The sequence below is a fragment of the Tribolium madens genome, unplaced genomic scaffold (genome assembly GCF_015345945.1).
Source record: "Tribolium madens isolate multiple individuals breed KSU strain unplaced genomic scaffold, Tmad_KSU_1.1 Scaffold_11;HRSCAF=98;Tcas5.2_LG3b, whole genome shotgun sequence".
Taxonomy (NCBI): Eukaryota; Metazoa; Arthropoda; class Insecta; order Coleoptera; family Tenebrionidae; genus Tribolium; species Tribolium madens.
The window spans coordinates 4,551,804-4,565,163 of record NW_025400975.1 but is presented as its reverse complement, the minus strand read 5'-3'; the positions used below and the strand labels follow the sequence as shown (position 1 = coordinate 4,565,163).

At 38.5% G+C, this 13,360-nt stretch overlaps 1 protein-coding gene across 16 annotated transcripts in view; it reads left to right on the top strand.

Moving 5' to 3' along the window:
• Nucleotides 1-13,360, top strand: part of LOC123005391 (titin) — a 124,081-nt gene that overhangs the window by 37,020 nt on the left and 73,701 nt on the right. For 9 of the 16 annotated variants that reach the window (XM_044399224.1, XM_044399216.1, XM_044399207.1 and 6 more), the window contains exons 12-22: nt 260-423; nt 589-2,350; nt 2,400-2,606; nt 2,655-2,815; nt 2,889-5,042; nt 5,317-6,700; nt 6,776-7,159; nt 7,270-7,370; nt 7,417-7,597; nt 7,655-7,732; nt 10,645-10,764. In XM_044399224.1, the coding sequence (XP_044255159.1) occupies nt 260-423; nt 589-2,350; nt 2,400-2,606; nt 2,655-2,815; nt 2,889-5,042; nt 5,317-6,700; nt 6,776-7,159; nt 7,270-7,370; nt 7,417-7,597; nt 7,655-7,732; nt 10,645-10,764 (6,696 nt within the window). Of the gene's footprint in view, nt 1-259; nt 424-588; nt 2,351-2,399; nt 2,607-2,654; nt 2,816-2,888; nt 5,043-5,316; nt 6,701-6,775; nt 7,160-7,269; nt 7,371-7,416; nt 7,598-7,654; nt 7,733-10,644; nt 10,765-12,070; nt 12,351-13,360 lie in introns of those variants that run through there. The other 7 variants (XM_044399242.1, XM_044399127.1, XM_044399119.1 and 4 more) reach the window with 4 other exon arrangements.

Genomic DNA, 13,360 nt, shown 5'->3' with positions numbered 1-13,360 from the left:
ACAAATTCGGTCGCGCTGTTTTGTTGCATTTTGGCAAGCTCCTCGATCGCCTTCTTGCCCCCCCAAATATAATAGTATCAGTTGGAATGAAATTGCGGAAATAGCGATGTACTATTTTTACATATGGACTTGTAAAAACGACGCCTTGTGTGAATAAACTTGTGCTTCCCACACTTTTCCTTATTGCTTTTTTGAGTTAAAAAATATTGAACCCGATAGAATTTAGTCCACTTTCACAATCGGCCGAATTTATGTGCAGCTCTGGAGCCCACCGAAGCGCCCAAGTTTATCTTGCCTCTATCCAACGTGATGGCGAGGGCCGGCCAGAAAATAAAATTGGAATGTGAGGTTTCTGGATTGCCCCCACCGATCCTCACTTGGACACACAACGGCAAAGCGGTAAAGGAAGCGCGCGATCTTAAGGTAAGAATTTTTAATACAATTAATTCATTCAATTGACAATTTGTGATTATTTTTATTATCAAAACGTGGGTTTGGTTTTTGGCACCGATCCGAATGTTTCTACAAGAAAATGCAATTCTATCCGATGCTCGCAGCTGCGGTCTTTAAATATAATCTCAATTTTAGTTACAATTCGAGGGAAATAAGGCGACTTTGCTCGTGTTCGAGGCCTTTCCCAAAGATGCAGGGACGTACGTCGTGAACGCCAAAAATCTTGCCGGAGAAGCGTCGAGTGCTTGCAGCGTTTCGGTTAAAGGAAGACTCCCGACGGAAACATCAGATTCGGAACTTGCCAGTGACATGGAACCGGTCAAACCTTCCATCCAGTTACCCCTAACTAACGTTAGTGTAACTGAAGGTAACAGAGTTCGCCTAGATTGTGTCATAGTAGGCCAACCGGAACCGGAAGTCATTTGGTACCACGATGACCGACCCGTTAAAGAATCCCCAGATTTTCAACTACTATTCCAAGGAGATCGCTGTTCTTTGATCATCCAGGAAGCCCTCCCGGAAGACGCTGGTCAGTACAAAGTCGTGGCTCTCAACTCCGCTGGTGAAGCTTCCAGTAAATGCTCACTAACTGTAGTACCGGATAGCGCAACCAAACCACTGGAACCAGAAGAACCACCTGGAACTCCCCCTAAATTCACCAAACTCCTCGCCGATGTTCTCGTCTCCGAAGGGGAAAAAGTCCAGTTTGAAGGGTGCGTAACAGGAGAACCCACACCAGAAATCAAATGGTTACTCAACAACCAACCAATTGCACCCACCGACCACGTAAAAATAACTCACGATAGTGATGGTACCATCCGACTCGAAATAGCAAATGTGCGACCTGAGGACAAGGGGGTATACACAGTCAAGGCTACCAACTCTTCAGGCGATGCCAAATGTTTTGCTCAACTTATCGTCAAATCGATGAAACCACCCGAAATCATCAAACATGAAGAAATCAAGTTGGCCCCCAGTTTCAAAGAATTGTTTAATGATCGAATCGCCTTTGAAGGTACTTCCACCAAATTTGAATGTATAGTAGTAGGAAAACCAGCACCTAAAGTACGATGGTTGTTCAATGGAGAACCAATCACAGGCAAGAAAATCCTAATTTCGACTTCCGGTGATCGTCAAGTCTTGACCATACCGGAAATAAGCAAAGACCTGGAAGGTACTATCACTTGTGTGGCCGAAAACGAAGTCGGGAAGGCAAGTTGTGCCGGTCATTTATCCGTCCAAAGTGTCTCTACGATAACCCTTCCGGAACTTTCCCGAGACATCTCACAACATGTTGAATCTTCCTATATTCTAAACCGCGAGGTGCATACACAATCCTCCACTTCAACGTCCCGTAAAATCGAAACTTTCACCGGGCCACAAGAACCCCAAGTTCAAGTCCACAGTTTCTCCCAACAAGACCAACAAAGTTTCAAACAAATCAATCAAGAAGCTCCTCAAATCAGCGAATCTCACAAAATCGAAGAGTATCACCAAGTTGGCAAACAACCTCCTACTATAATCGAAAAATCATCCTCACTCTTCACTTCTGGTACCACCGAGGAAACTAAACAGAAGACAATCGAGCACGTAGTCCAAAAACCGGTGATAAAAACACGACCCCCGAAGTTTATTACTCCTGTGATGGGTAAAATCGTCGATCAAAATGTTGATGTGATCCTTGAAGGGATAGTGGATGGTCAACCCACCCCTGAGATCATTTGGACTAAAAATGGGGAGCAATTACGGGAGTCCTCGGGTGTTAAAGTACTCTTTGACAGAAATAAAGTCTCCGTGGTTATCAAAAACGCAAATATTAACGATGCTGGGAGGTACACATGTACGGCAGTTAACGAAGCTGGTAAGGCGATAAGTACCGCCGATTTGGTCGTGCGAAGTAAGTCATGTAATCTTGAAATGTGTTTTGACTTATCACTATTTTTTAGAAACTGTATTTCCTCCCGTTTTCGGTCGCAGACTTCAAGCCCAAGTTGTCAAAAAAGGGGATCGGGTCATTATGGAAGTTGAGGTGACGGGAACTCCTGAACCCACAATTGCGTGGTACAAAGATGGAGTTCCTATTAGTGAGGCTCTTGGGGATAAGGCAAGGATCAGATCGATGGGAAATTCGCATACTCTTGTTATAGAAAAAGGTACTATTAGTACTTTAATGTGACTTTTTATTTGTGTTATTTTTTTAGCTGAATTAAATATGTCTGGAAGATTTATGGTACGAGCAGTCAATTCTGGTGGCGAAGCTCAAAGTATTGCCGACATTGCCGTTTTTGAACCAACTCCCGACACCATGGTGGAAGTGGTCAAGACTGTGGTATTTGAGGATGTGCGAAAGCATGAAACACTGGTGAGTACTTTTTTATTATTATTTTTTGGGTGGTGGTTCAATTGTTTATTGTCTTTTTTCATGCCAAACACAGACCTCAGGTGCTGATAAAGTCTCATCTACAGTTTCAACAATCCCTAAACCAATCGCAATTCCTAAAGTCCCAGAATCGTCCCAAATTTCTTCCAGATCTGAATTCACATCAATGACCAAACAAATGACCAAAGAATCAAAAACGATGAAATTTGAACATACAGTTCCAGAAGTACCCATGCCTCAAGCGAGAGTACCTACGCCTGTTTTTAAATTAGAATCTGATTATCAGATTTGCCAACCTTCAAGCGAGATATTACAAGAGAAAAAAATTGAAGAGACTGGGATTGAAACAAGCTCCATTTCAAAAGAGTCATCACTTCAGTACTTCGTCAAGAAGATTAAAGGAGTGGAGGAGTCGGTACCACCCTTGAAAGAGGAAGCTACAATTCCGGCCCCTATCAAACCGGAAGTTTACAAAAAATTTGAAGAAGTTTCGAAAACTGAAACTTCAATTCCTATTAAAATTGAAAAACCGTCTGAACCAATTGAACAATATAAGCCTTATCGTGAGGAAGTAAGTTTGAAACCGGAACCACCAGCTGAGATCATTTATCCATCGCCACTCCCAATTTCCAAAGTGCAAGAAAAAGTCAAATTGATTGAAGAGAAACCAAGAGAATTTTCGGAAAAAATTGAAAAATCGTACCAAGCTTCTAGTTATAGCCGCCATTTTGAAAATGAAGTCAAAGGGATAGAACCTTCATCGCAAGCCCTCCAAATGGAGAAAGCCTGGGCTCACAAGTTCACAGACTCCCAAACTGACAAGTCCTGGCCTCCACCACAACCTGAAGTACAACCATCATGGTCAGTTCATAGTACCTTGGAGAAAAAATGGACCCCTGAATTGAAAACAAGTGAGCACGTGGTCAAAGAATCAAAAACTGTTATTGAAAAAACTCCAATTCAGCAAACTTTTAAAAAAACTGAGATTATAACCGAAGCTCCGCCTCCTATTATTACCCACTACATTGGAAAAGTGACAGATTTACAACATAGTACTTTCGTTCAATCACACTACGAGACTAGTAGTGAAAAAAAGGAAATAATTGAGGAGAGAAACGTGAGGCCATCGGAAGTAATCAAATCGTGGCCCCCACCCCCCAGTATTGAATCCTTGATTCCAATTCGACCAGTTTCAGTGCAAGACATCACAGATGAAGTGTATTTAGAGCCAGGACCACCACCCGAAATTGCGTTTGCACAACCTCCACCTCGCGAACGCAGCCAATCGTACGTCGAAATGGTTGAGCAAGACTTGGAGAGGAATTTGGAGAAAATTCCGGCAAAAGTACCTCCAGGTGCCGTCCGGACCATTCCCCCACCACTCCCACCCAAAAAAGAACAACCAAAAGCACCACCAATTCCCGCCAAACCCCTCAAACCTGCTCCTTTGATCGAATCAAAACCGTTTGAACGTTTCCCGGATTTGGAACCGTTTCCTTTTAAACCTGAACCTGAAAAGCCTAAACCTCCAAAAGTGGGGCCACCTCCAACTCCATCAAAGTTTATCAAAGGGAGATTCACTGATAGTGACTACGAGAGTGATTTTGAATCAGTGAGGATACCTCCGAAGTGGAAACCGTCACAAAGTGATACTGAAGAACCCAGTTATAGGAAAGTTCGAGCTCCTAAATTGATTTCTAGCGGAAGGTCAAAATCTGTAGAACCTGAACCCTTACCTCCATCGAAATTTGACCATCCTCCTCAGTTTCAAGGGCCCCCAAGACCTGATATTAATCTAGAGGAAGCTAGACGTAAAAAAGAGACTCTACAACAAGTCAAGAAACAAACGAAGCACTTTACGAGAAGTCACGAGGTCAGGAAAGAGGTGGTACCTCCTCAACCTTTAATCGATATTAAACCAGGATCTCCGCCCATTTTTGCAGAAGCACCGCCTCTTGAAAAAAAAGCTAAACCTGAATCGCCTAAAACCAAGCACAAAATGGCTGTTGATGGCTATATGGCAGATACTGACGAACCATTCTCGCAGAGAAAGACTGAATACAGGCATGAGGAAAAATCTGAGTATAAACATATCTCGCAAAGTAGCGAGAGGTTTGTGGAAAGTTCACAAAAGATCGTTCCTAAACCCACTCCTAAATTCCCACAGCATAAGAAACACGTGACCTCAGCGCTGACTTCAGCAAAGAAGGTTCGCTTTTGGTTCTGCGTTTGTTGACTAATCGATCAAAGGGAGCTAAAGTGGTGAAAATACAGAATTTGTCAGTTTTTCCATCAATTTTTCACTTTAGTTCTCTCTTAGTTTTGCTTACGCCTAATTTAGGTAACAAAATTTTGCGCATGGAGCTAGAAACTGCATTGAACAATTTTTCAAACAAATAAAAGAAACACGTTTATTTGTAACTTGTGTGTACTAACCGTTACAATTATTTTTATTTATTTAATTTGTTGTGTTATTTTTGTAGGAACTGGTGGCCACGCCCATTATCACGAGCAGCTCCACCCACCATCACATCGAACACCACGAAAAACACACGAAACTTGAACCTTTTCCCTTCAAACCCGACCCTCCCCGCGGCAAAAAACTCCGCGGTCCTCCACCCCCTAGTCCTTCAAAATTCATCAAGGGTGAATTCCGTGAAAGTGATTACGAAAGCGACTACGAAGGGCGTATCCCTCCCGTCTGGCGTCCTACAGAATCCGACGGGGACCCCACCTATAAACCTGTGCGTCCCGTCCTCACACCCAGCGGCCGCCAATCACAGCAATCCGGCCGGACCCCGACTCCTCCCACCGAATTTGATCATCCCCCGCGTATCGAAGGTCCGCCTAGACCAAAATTCGAACCAATCGAGAAATTCAAACCAAGTGTTAAATTGGACGAGATTATCAAACCTGCCCCACAAACGGTCAAGCCAAGACCTGTGGTGGCTGAGACTATTATAGCCACGCCTGCTGTACGCAAGGAGGTAGTATTAATACAGCCGGGAACGCCCCCCGAATTGGGGTACGCCGCCCCCCGGAAAACGCAGTACTACAGATCTGTGACTAGTACTCCATATCATAATGCTATTCAAACTGAAACTTCAAATGTTATGCATTTTAATGAGGCTAGTGAGAATTGTAGAAGAACGGTTAGTCTTCAACAGACGACTAAAGTTATCAAGTTTGGGGATCAGGGGAGACGGGAGGAGAAATTAGAACCGTTTCCGTTTAAACCGGAACCAGAGAGGCCCAGGCGAGGGAGTGCCCCACCTCCTCCTAGACCCACCAAATTTATCCCAGGGGAGTTCAGGGAAAGTGATTATGAGAGTGAAGTTGAAAGTACCAGAATTAAGCCAAAGTGGGCCCCCAGTGGCAGTGATTCGGAAGGATATCACTATAGGCCGGTCAAAGCACCCTCAACTAGGTCTCTAAGTGCCCCAGCGCCCAAAGAACGAGTCTTATCACCTATGGAATTTGACCAATCCCCTGTAATGCCTTCAACGATAAGTACCACCGATTTTGTTGATGGTGAAACCCGGAGACATGAAAGAAGTTACAAACGATTTACGGAAAGTAAATCAGGGAAAGTTGTGGCTAGGAGTAGGTCTTATGAGCCTCCAGTACAACCAGGGAGTCCCCCCGAGTATGGATATATAGCCGATAATAAAATAACTAAAGCTACTGCAGCAAAATTAGCCTCCCAGCATATGGATAGCATGACACATGCTTTCAAAAGTACTACTCAGAAATTTGTCCATGATATCATGAATGATGTTAACAAAAAATCACAGCAGAAACCAGTGGTGAAAGCCCAAGATGGCGACGCCCAAGTGTATCGAGAAGAAACCAGAGCAGCCCAATATGGCAAGTACCATATTTTGACTCATCATTGTTTAACCCTGGTGGGGGTCTAACTCTCTAACATTTAAACTTCTCTAGGTACCAAACACGTAGACCCTGACACAGGTCTCATCTACTTCAAGTATGACTTTGGTTACGAATTCGGGATAATCCTCCCTGGGGAAAGTAAACAAGGGGAAATTCCCGTCCCTAAGAAAACCATAATCGAGCCTCCTAAACGCACCACCGACATCGAAATGCCCGTCTACCATGAAACCTCCCATCCGAAAAAATTTACACCATCGAGCAAAAACGTAAAGTGGGAACCCACATCCGAAAGCGAAATGTCTGAATACGAGGGCGAGAGTAAAAAGCGAGGTAGTACCTTGCACGCATCGAGATGGGATCAGTCTTCTTGTAGTCCTGTTTCTCTGTCGCCTAGTTTGCCTAGCACATCTCCGGCTTTTAACAGTACTATTGCAGGTACTTGGTGTGCGGTTTGGCTTGGGCTTGAGTGTTTTCCATTGCTTTCTTTTCAAATTTCTTGTGTTTTGTGCTTGGTTGAAGTGAAACTTCAATTTGTGTGTTTGCAGCTTTGGGTAGAAAGGAAGCCGAGACTCCCCCCAGCTGCCCCAGCACCCCTGGGTTTACCAAAGTTTCGCAAAATTCAACTCGCGCCCCCATGTTCATAACGGTTGGTGTTGCAATTGTTTGAAATTCAAACTCATCTGTTTTTGTAGCCCCTCCGCAACATAGCAGTAGTGAGCGGCCAGCCCGCCAAATTTGAATGCATCGTCCAATCAGAGCCACCCCCTAATATCTTATGGTCGAAAAACGGACGAATCATTGAAAACTCCAACGATTATCAACTCCACTACCGGAATGGAGTGTGTCGACTGACCATATCTCAGGCTTATCCTGGTAGTACCAACCCAAACCCCGGTTTTCTCCCCCTAATGACAATTTCGGTTGTTACAGAGGATGCAGGTACCTATTCTTGCACAGCTACCAATTCTGTGGGTACTGCTAACACCACAGCGACCCTCGAGGTACCAGGTGAGCGCCGTTCGTCTTACATTTAGATATTGGGTGGTGGTACTAATTAAGGAAAACGTCGCTTTAGACACTGCCAAATCATGATTTTTTTAAGTTTTGTGAAAATTTGCTTCACAAATAGTTTCTTTCACAAGATTTGATGCTTGTGTTCGCGTATTTAACTTTTTTTGGTATTGTTACCTAGAAGTAACCGTTCTGGTCATGTCTAGTTATAGTCTATTGCTATTGACTTTGTATTTGTTACTCGATTATTTATTATTGTATTTATTTGTTGTGTCTGTTATAATCGATATTAAAGCTTTTCTGCAATTTTACTTCTTTTTTCGGTGTTGGGTCTCCTTTCCTTACTATTCCCTTCTTTCTTTTTCTTACAGGGTTAAGGGTTAATCTCGATTTTAGCTAGAAAAGTAGTCTAACGTAGATAATAAAAATAGAGAAACTGTAACTGTATAGAAAAACTATAATTTCGCTTTTTCTGCTACAAAACAAAAAACTAAAGAAATCGACGTAACAATTTTTAATAATTTAAAAATTAAAACTATTATCAATATGTTTCATTACTATTTTTTCTGTTTTTAAACATTAAAAAAAATTTCACTGAACTAAATTCTAAGCAAACGATTTAAACAGAAGAAAGTATTTGATATTTTCAATTTTACAAAAAAGAAAAACTGAGGAGTTTTTTTTCTTTTCATTTTATTGCTTTTGAGTTGCTATTCATGTATATGAAATACTTTTACTCGTTCATTACAAAACAAAAAGAATTTGAAGACTTATCTGGTACACACTGTACAACCATAAATATAAGATAAAAAATCAAGTTGGTTTAATAAAATATTTTTTTCTATAAAAATAATTCATCAAACAACTAAGTATATTTTAAGTATTTATATTTTTGTTTTTTTTTTATAACAAGTAAGACATTTTTTGAAATTTTCTTTCAATATTGTGATAAGTTGGTATTGAAAATTTCTGAACATTTATCAAATCTAAATCTTTTACAGGAACACACATTTGAAAAAAAAATTTTTAGCACACATGTAATTGGGTCAAATTGCTAATTTTAATCCTAGAAATAGCATTCCATGGTCGTTATTGGTTTCAATACGGGATGTTAAAAGTTAAATATAACTTTCAAAGTCACTTAATAAAAAATACTGTTTTGCCTCACTTATTAAAACAATCGTGATTGCATCACGAGAAATAACAATTTTGCTGCACTCCGAATGCAAGTAATGAAGTGTTGAAAGCCACAATCGCCTTTCTGTCATTCTTCACACCCCGAATAAGTCGAATAAAATGCAAGATGCCACACATACGTTTCTATTTCTGGACCACTTTGGGCAAGTTTCCATCATACGTGGGGCCACTCTTCTGATTCAATTGTTTACACTTGTGCTTTAAATGGCGCTTTCGATTGTTTTAATACAGTTTTGTTCAAATTATCGAGAAATTATTCGTTGGTCGTAAAATTTCGTCACGCTATAATAAAAATACAAAGAATCCGATTTAGAATAAGTGAGTAAGAACCTGGATGCAATTTGTGCCAAATTATTTATTCAGAGTCTAAACTTAGGTGTTTAGTGCTTTTCGAACACCTAGTTTCAATTACAGGAGAAAAAATTCAAAAGTGGTAATTTGCGAAATTGCAACTTGAGCCAAGAAATTAATTATTTGGGGTTTTGGCATCGGAAGGAGCGCAATGAACCCGATTAAAATCTTCCTCGAAGTGAAACACTGTGCTAATGCGTTTTTTAATTTATTTTTATTTTTACATTTTAGATAGAATTTTTTTTTAGAAATCATTGCGTTGTATTTCCAACAACTGTCGCAAAATGTAGACAAAACAGGAAACAAAAAAATGTTTAAAGAATTTAATTCAAAAGTTATCACTTTAGCTAAAATTCTTGTTCAAAAACATTCACATCAGATTTTTTTATTTTTTCTTTGATATATCTTTTTAAAAAGGGAAGTGAAATGATGAAAAAAGAAAGTGAATACAAAAAAGTTTAGCGTTTTTATTCTTTTTTAAGTTTGATCTGTTCACGCTGTATATGAAGTAATAATCTAATGTTCAAACAACTAAAAAATATTAAAAGCTTTTTAAAAAGTTCGAATTGCAATAAAACAGCAGACTATGACACTGATTGCTAGTAAGGAATTTTCTGTTTATTTTTTTATCTCTTTTCGAAAACCCAATATTTTCAAATTCTTAACTTTCAATTGTGCGAAATTTATCCCAAGGTTTTTTCTGCCTACATACTCGTGCTTGACTAATACACTTTTAAATATTACACCCTTTTGACTCATTTCGCTCTAAGAATAGTTTGCGTGCGAAAACTTGGCCACAGTACTCAATATTTCAAAAGTGTACATTGTTTACTTGTTTTGAGTCTTAATTTGACTCCACCGATGAGACTTTTAGTGAAATCACGCATGACATTTAGTTGATATTGAGTTTGTTTACGCACTTGGATTGATTTCAGCAAAATTTTCAGGTTTTGAAGTTATATTGTTGCACCATATGTTCGTAGTTCAGGATGTTCTAAATTTGGAATCGCATACTTTCAGAAGCAAATTCCATATTACAATTGTAATAGTCTAATAGTAACAGCTTGTCTATTTTCAGCAAATGATTGAATGGAATTTATTCACAATGAAAAAAGTTAAAAAATAAATTTATATCACTCTGAAAACTGTTACAAAAATAAATGGAATAGTTGGAAATAATTCGTACACGAAATAATTTCAAGTGGGAGGATCTAAGTGGGCGATGGAATAACAGCACTAAAAAATATTTGGACATTCTTCTGAACAAAAAATAAATTCTAACAAAAAAATTTCTGTTTATAAAACTGGAAAAACCCTTTAATCTAATTGAATTTTCTATTAAATACTTATGATTTTTTCAGGAGTACCATCTCACATGTATGGAACATACCGCCAACTGAAAACCGGTCGAAGAAGTGTCTCACCTGAATTACAATTCTACCAACGTCCTGAATCTCCTCAGAATTCGATTTCTTCAGCTGGTAAGTCGAACGGGCCTCATCGGGTTCATAACAATTATCACTGAAACAAAAATGTAAATATTAGCTACACTAGAATTAATTGTATTAACAATAATGCCATAATTGCCACACTTAAATTAATTTTGTAAATATTTTAATACTTTTTTAACCAATAAAACTTTTTGAACAAGATATTCGTTTAATTGAAACTGCAACACCAAAGACAACAGTAGTCACGTTTAACATAATTTTAATTAATTTATTCTTTTGTATGGTTCGTGGTGCATTGCTGTCATTTGAATTTGAGATTCAATTAAAGATAATGGTTTGTCTTTACGGCTTTTAAGCAACCTAATGTAGAAAAAATGATAGGTATGTTGTTTTCAAAGGAGGAAAGAAAACAAGTAAATGATTGGAAAGATTAAAACGGAAGAAAGTTGAAATTATCCAATGTTTAGTATTTTTAATATCATTAAAAAGTCGAAGGGATAAAGCTTTAAAATAATTATACTTTAAATAAAATTAGTTAATTTTTTGCAAACTAGAGAAGAAAGAATGACACTTAAATGAAAATTTTTAAAAAAGAGGAAAGCAAAAACAAGACAAAAGGAGTAAATAGAAACATTTAATTATTGTAATATTTGCTTTAAAAGACAAAAATTTATGTGGCTTGAATATTTGTTAAACATTTAATTAATAATTTTTCTAATAAAATTGGTAAAAAGTGAAGAAACATGAGGAAATATATTTTTAGCCTGAAAATAAAATCAATAACATATTTTCCTCAAAGCTGTAAACAGTGATCAAGCTGGAAATACCAAAAAATTATTTATAACTTTCTGGTCCATTTTAGCTGCAACATTTGTTATTCTGAGAACAAATTTAATAAAACTATGGAAATATGTAAATCTTCTTCCATCTTGAACATTTTCTAATTTTTGGATGATGTAAAAATGATTAAATTAGTATGTATCAAGTTGTTTTGAGCTCTACAACATTTGTAAAGAAACCCAAGTTATTTTAGTGCATTTTTTTGTGAAAAATATCGTTCATCCCCCTGTGGGAATCCCCATCTCCCACTCGCCTTCCCCTCGAGTAAAGTGCGCTAATTGTCGTCTCCGAATTAACAAAACTGAGTCAGAGCAGCGCAAACCAGGCCAGCATTCGTCACGTATCGCGTATCAGTCGCGCTGAAAATAGCCCCCTCGAGCCCCCACCAGCAGTGGCGTCCGCAGTGGGAGAGCCTCATCGCGCATTCTTCGCTCGCAATTCGCAAACGACCGACGTCTTGGTAAAGAATCGGGGATGATGACTTGAACTTCTGCTAACTGAAGCCGTGGAAGGCAACGAAACGTGATACATAGACGATTTTTTCTCCAATAGTGATTTTTGTGCTAATTTAGAGTTTTTATTTTTTCTGCTATTTTTCGAAAAATTCTGTGTTGATTTTTGTGCGGATTTTTGTGGTGACGAGATGAATCGACAGCAGCAGATGTCGCAAACGCACCAATCGCAGGTGCAGCAAACTCAGCAAACGCAGCAAACTCAGCAGAGGGTGGTTAGGACTGAGCAGCACGTCACGAGACAAGTCACCGGTCATACGACAGGTTAGAAGATTTGCTTCATTCATGCTTGCTAGCGATTCATTCTCATCAAAGTACAAATCTTCATTAGCTTTCGTCATCTTGCATGAAAAAAATCGAGCCACTCTGTATATTTATCCTGAGACGTTGCCAAAAACAGTTGGCAGCCTGGAAGCTTTCAAACCCAAAAAATCTATTTATTTTCTTTACATTTTGCTTAAAAATTATGCAAAAATCAAACTTCCCCTTCCTGCATGAGTTTTGCATTTTGACAAACGAGTGTTTTAAATTAATGATTTAAAAAAATTGGCATCAAAATCCTGTGTGACAGGATTTGGCAAGTGTTCCAGCCAATCAATCAGCTTTAAAAATAAGTCGAGAAGTGTTATTGTGGCTCTTTTGCTCGAATGAGAATTTTTGTTTTATAAACACCACAAAATGCGATTGCGCAAACGATTGAGGCTTTTTCCCGCACCTAATTTACGAGTGGTAACAAATTTTGATTGCGTCTGGTTTATTTTTGAAAGTCGGCGGTGCATCAGAGTTTCCGTTTTGTAATTACAAGAAAATTAATAGAAGAGTAATTACACTAATTGCAATTAGAACGGGGTTTTGGGACCGATTTCAAATTGTGGTCACTGTTGAATGATATTTACAGAATAAATAAAAAACAGAGCAATTTTACAAAACTGAATTTTATTACAAGAATAAAATTTTTGTTAAAATATAAATTTATTAATATACACTAATATACTGTCCCAAATAGTTTTCTTATTTTCTCTCTTTGATACTAACATATGATATGAGTTTGTCCTTCTTAAAAACGAGCTGAAGATTTTCAATTATTATAATTAGAAAAACTATAATTTTCTTAATAAAGAGTGTCAAAAAGCAATAAAAACCCCCAAGCAGGTATCTTTTATTGAAAATTAAAAAAAACTCAAAAGATTTTTTTTATTCTCTCTCCTAATTTATAAATCTGTACCTGTTTAACGGCAACCTGTTTAATTTACATGTTCAGGGCTGTTACGAAG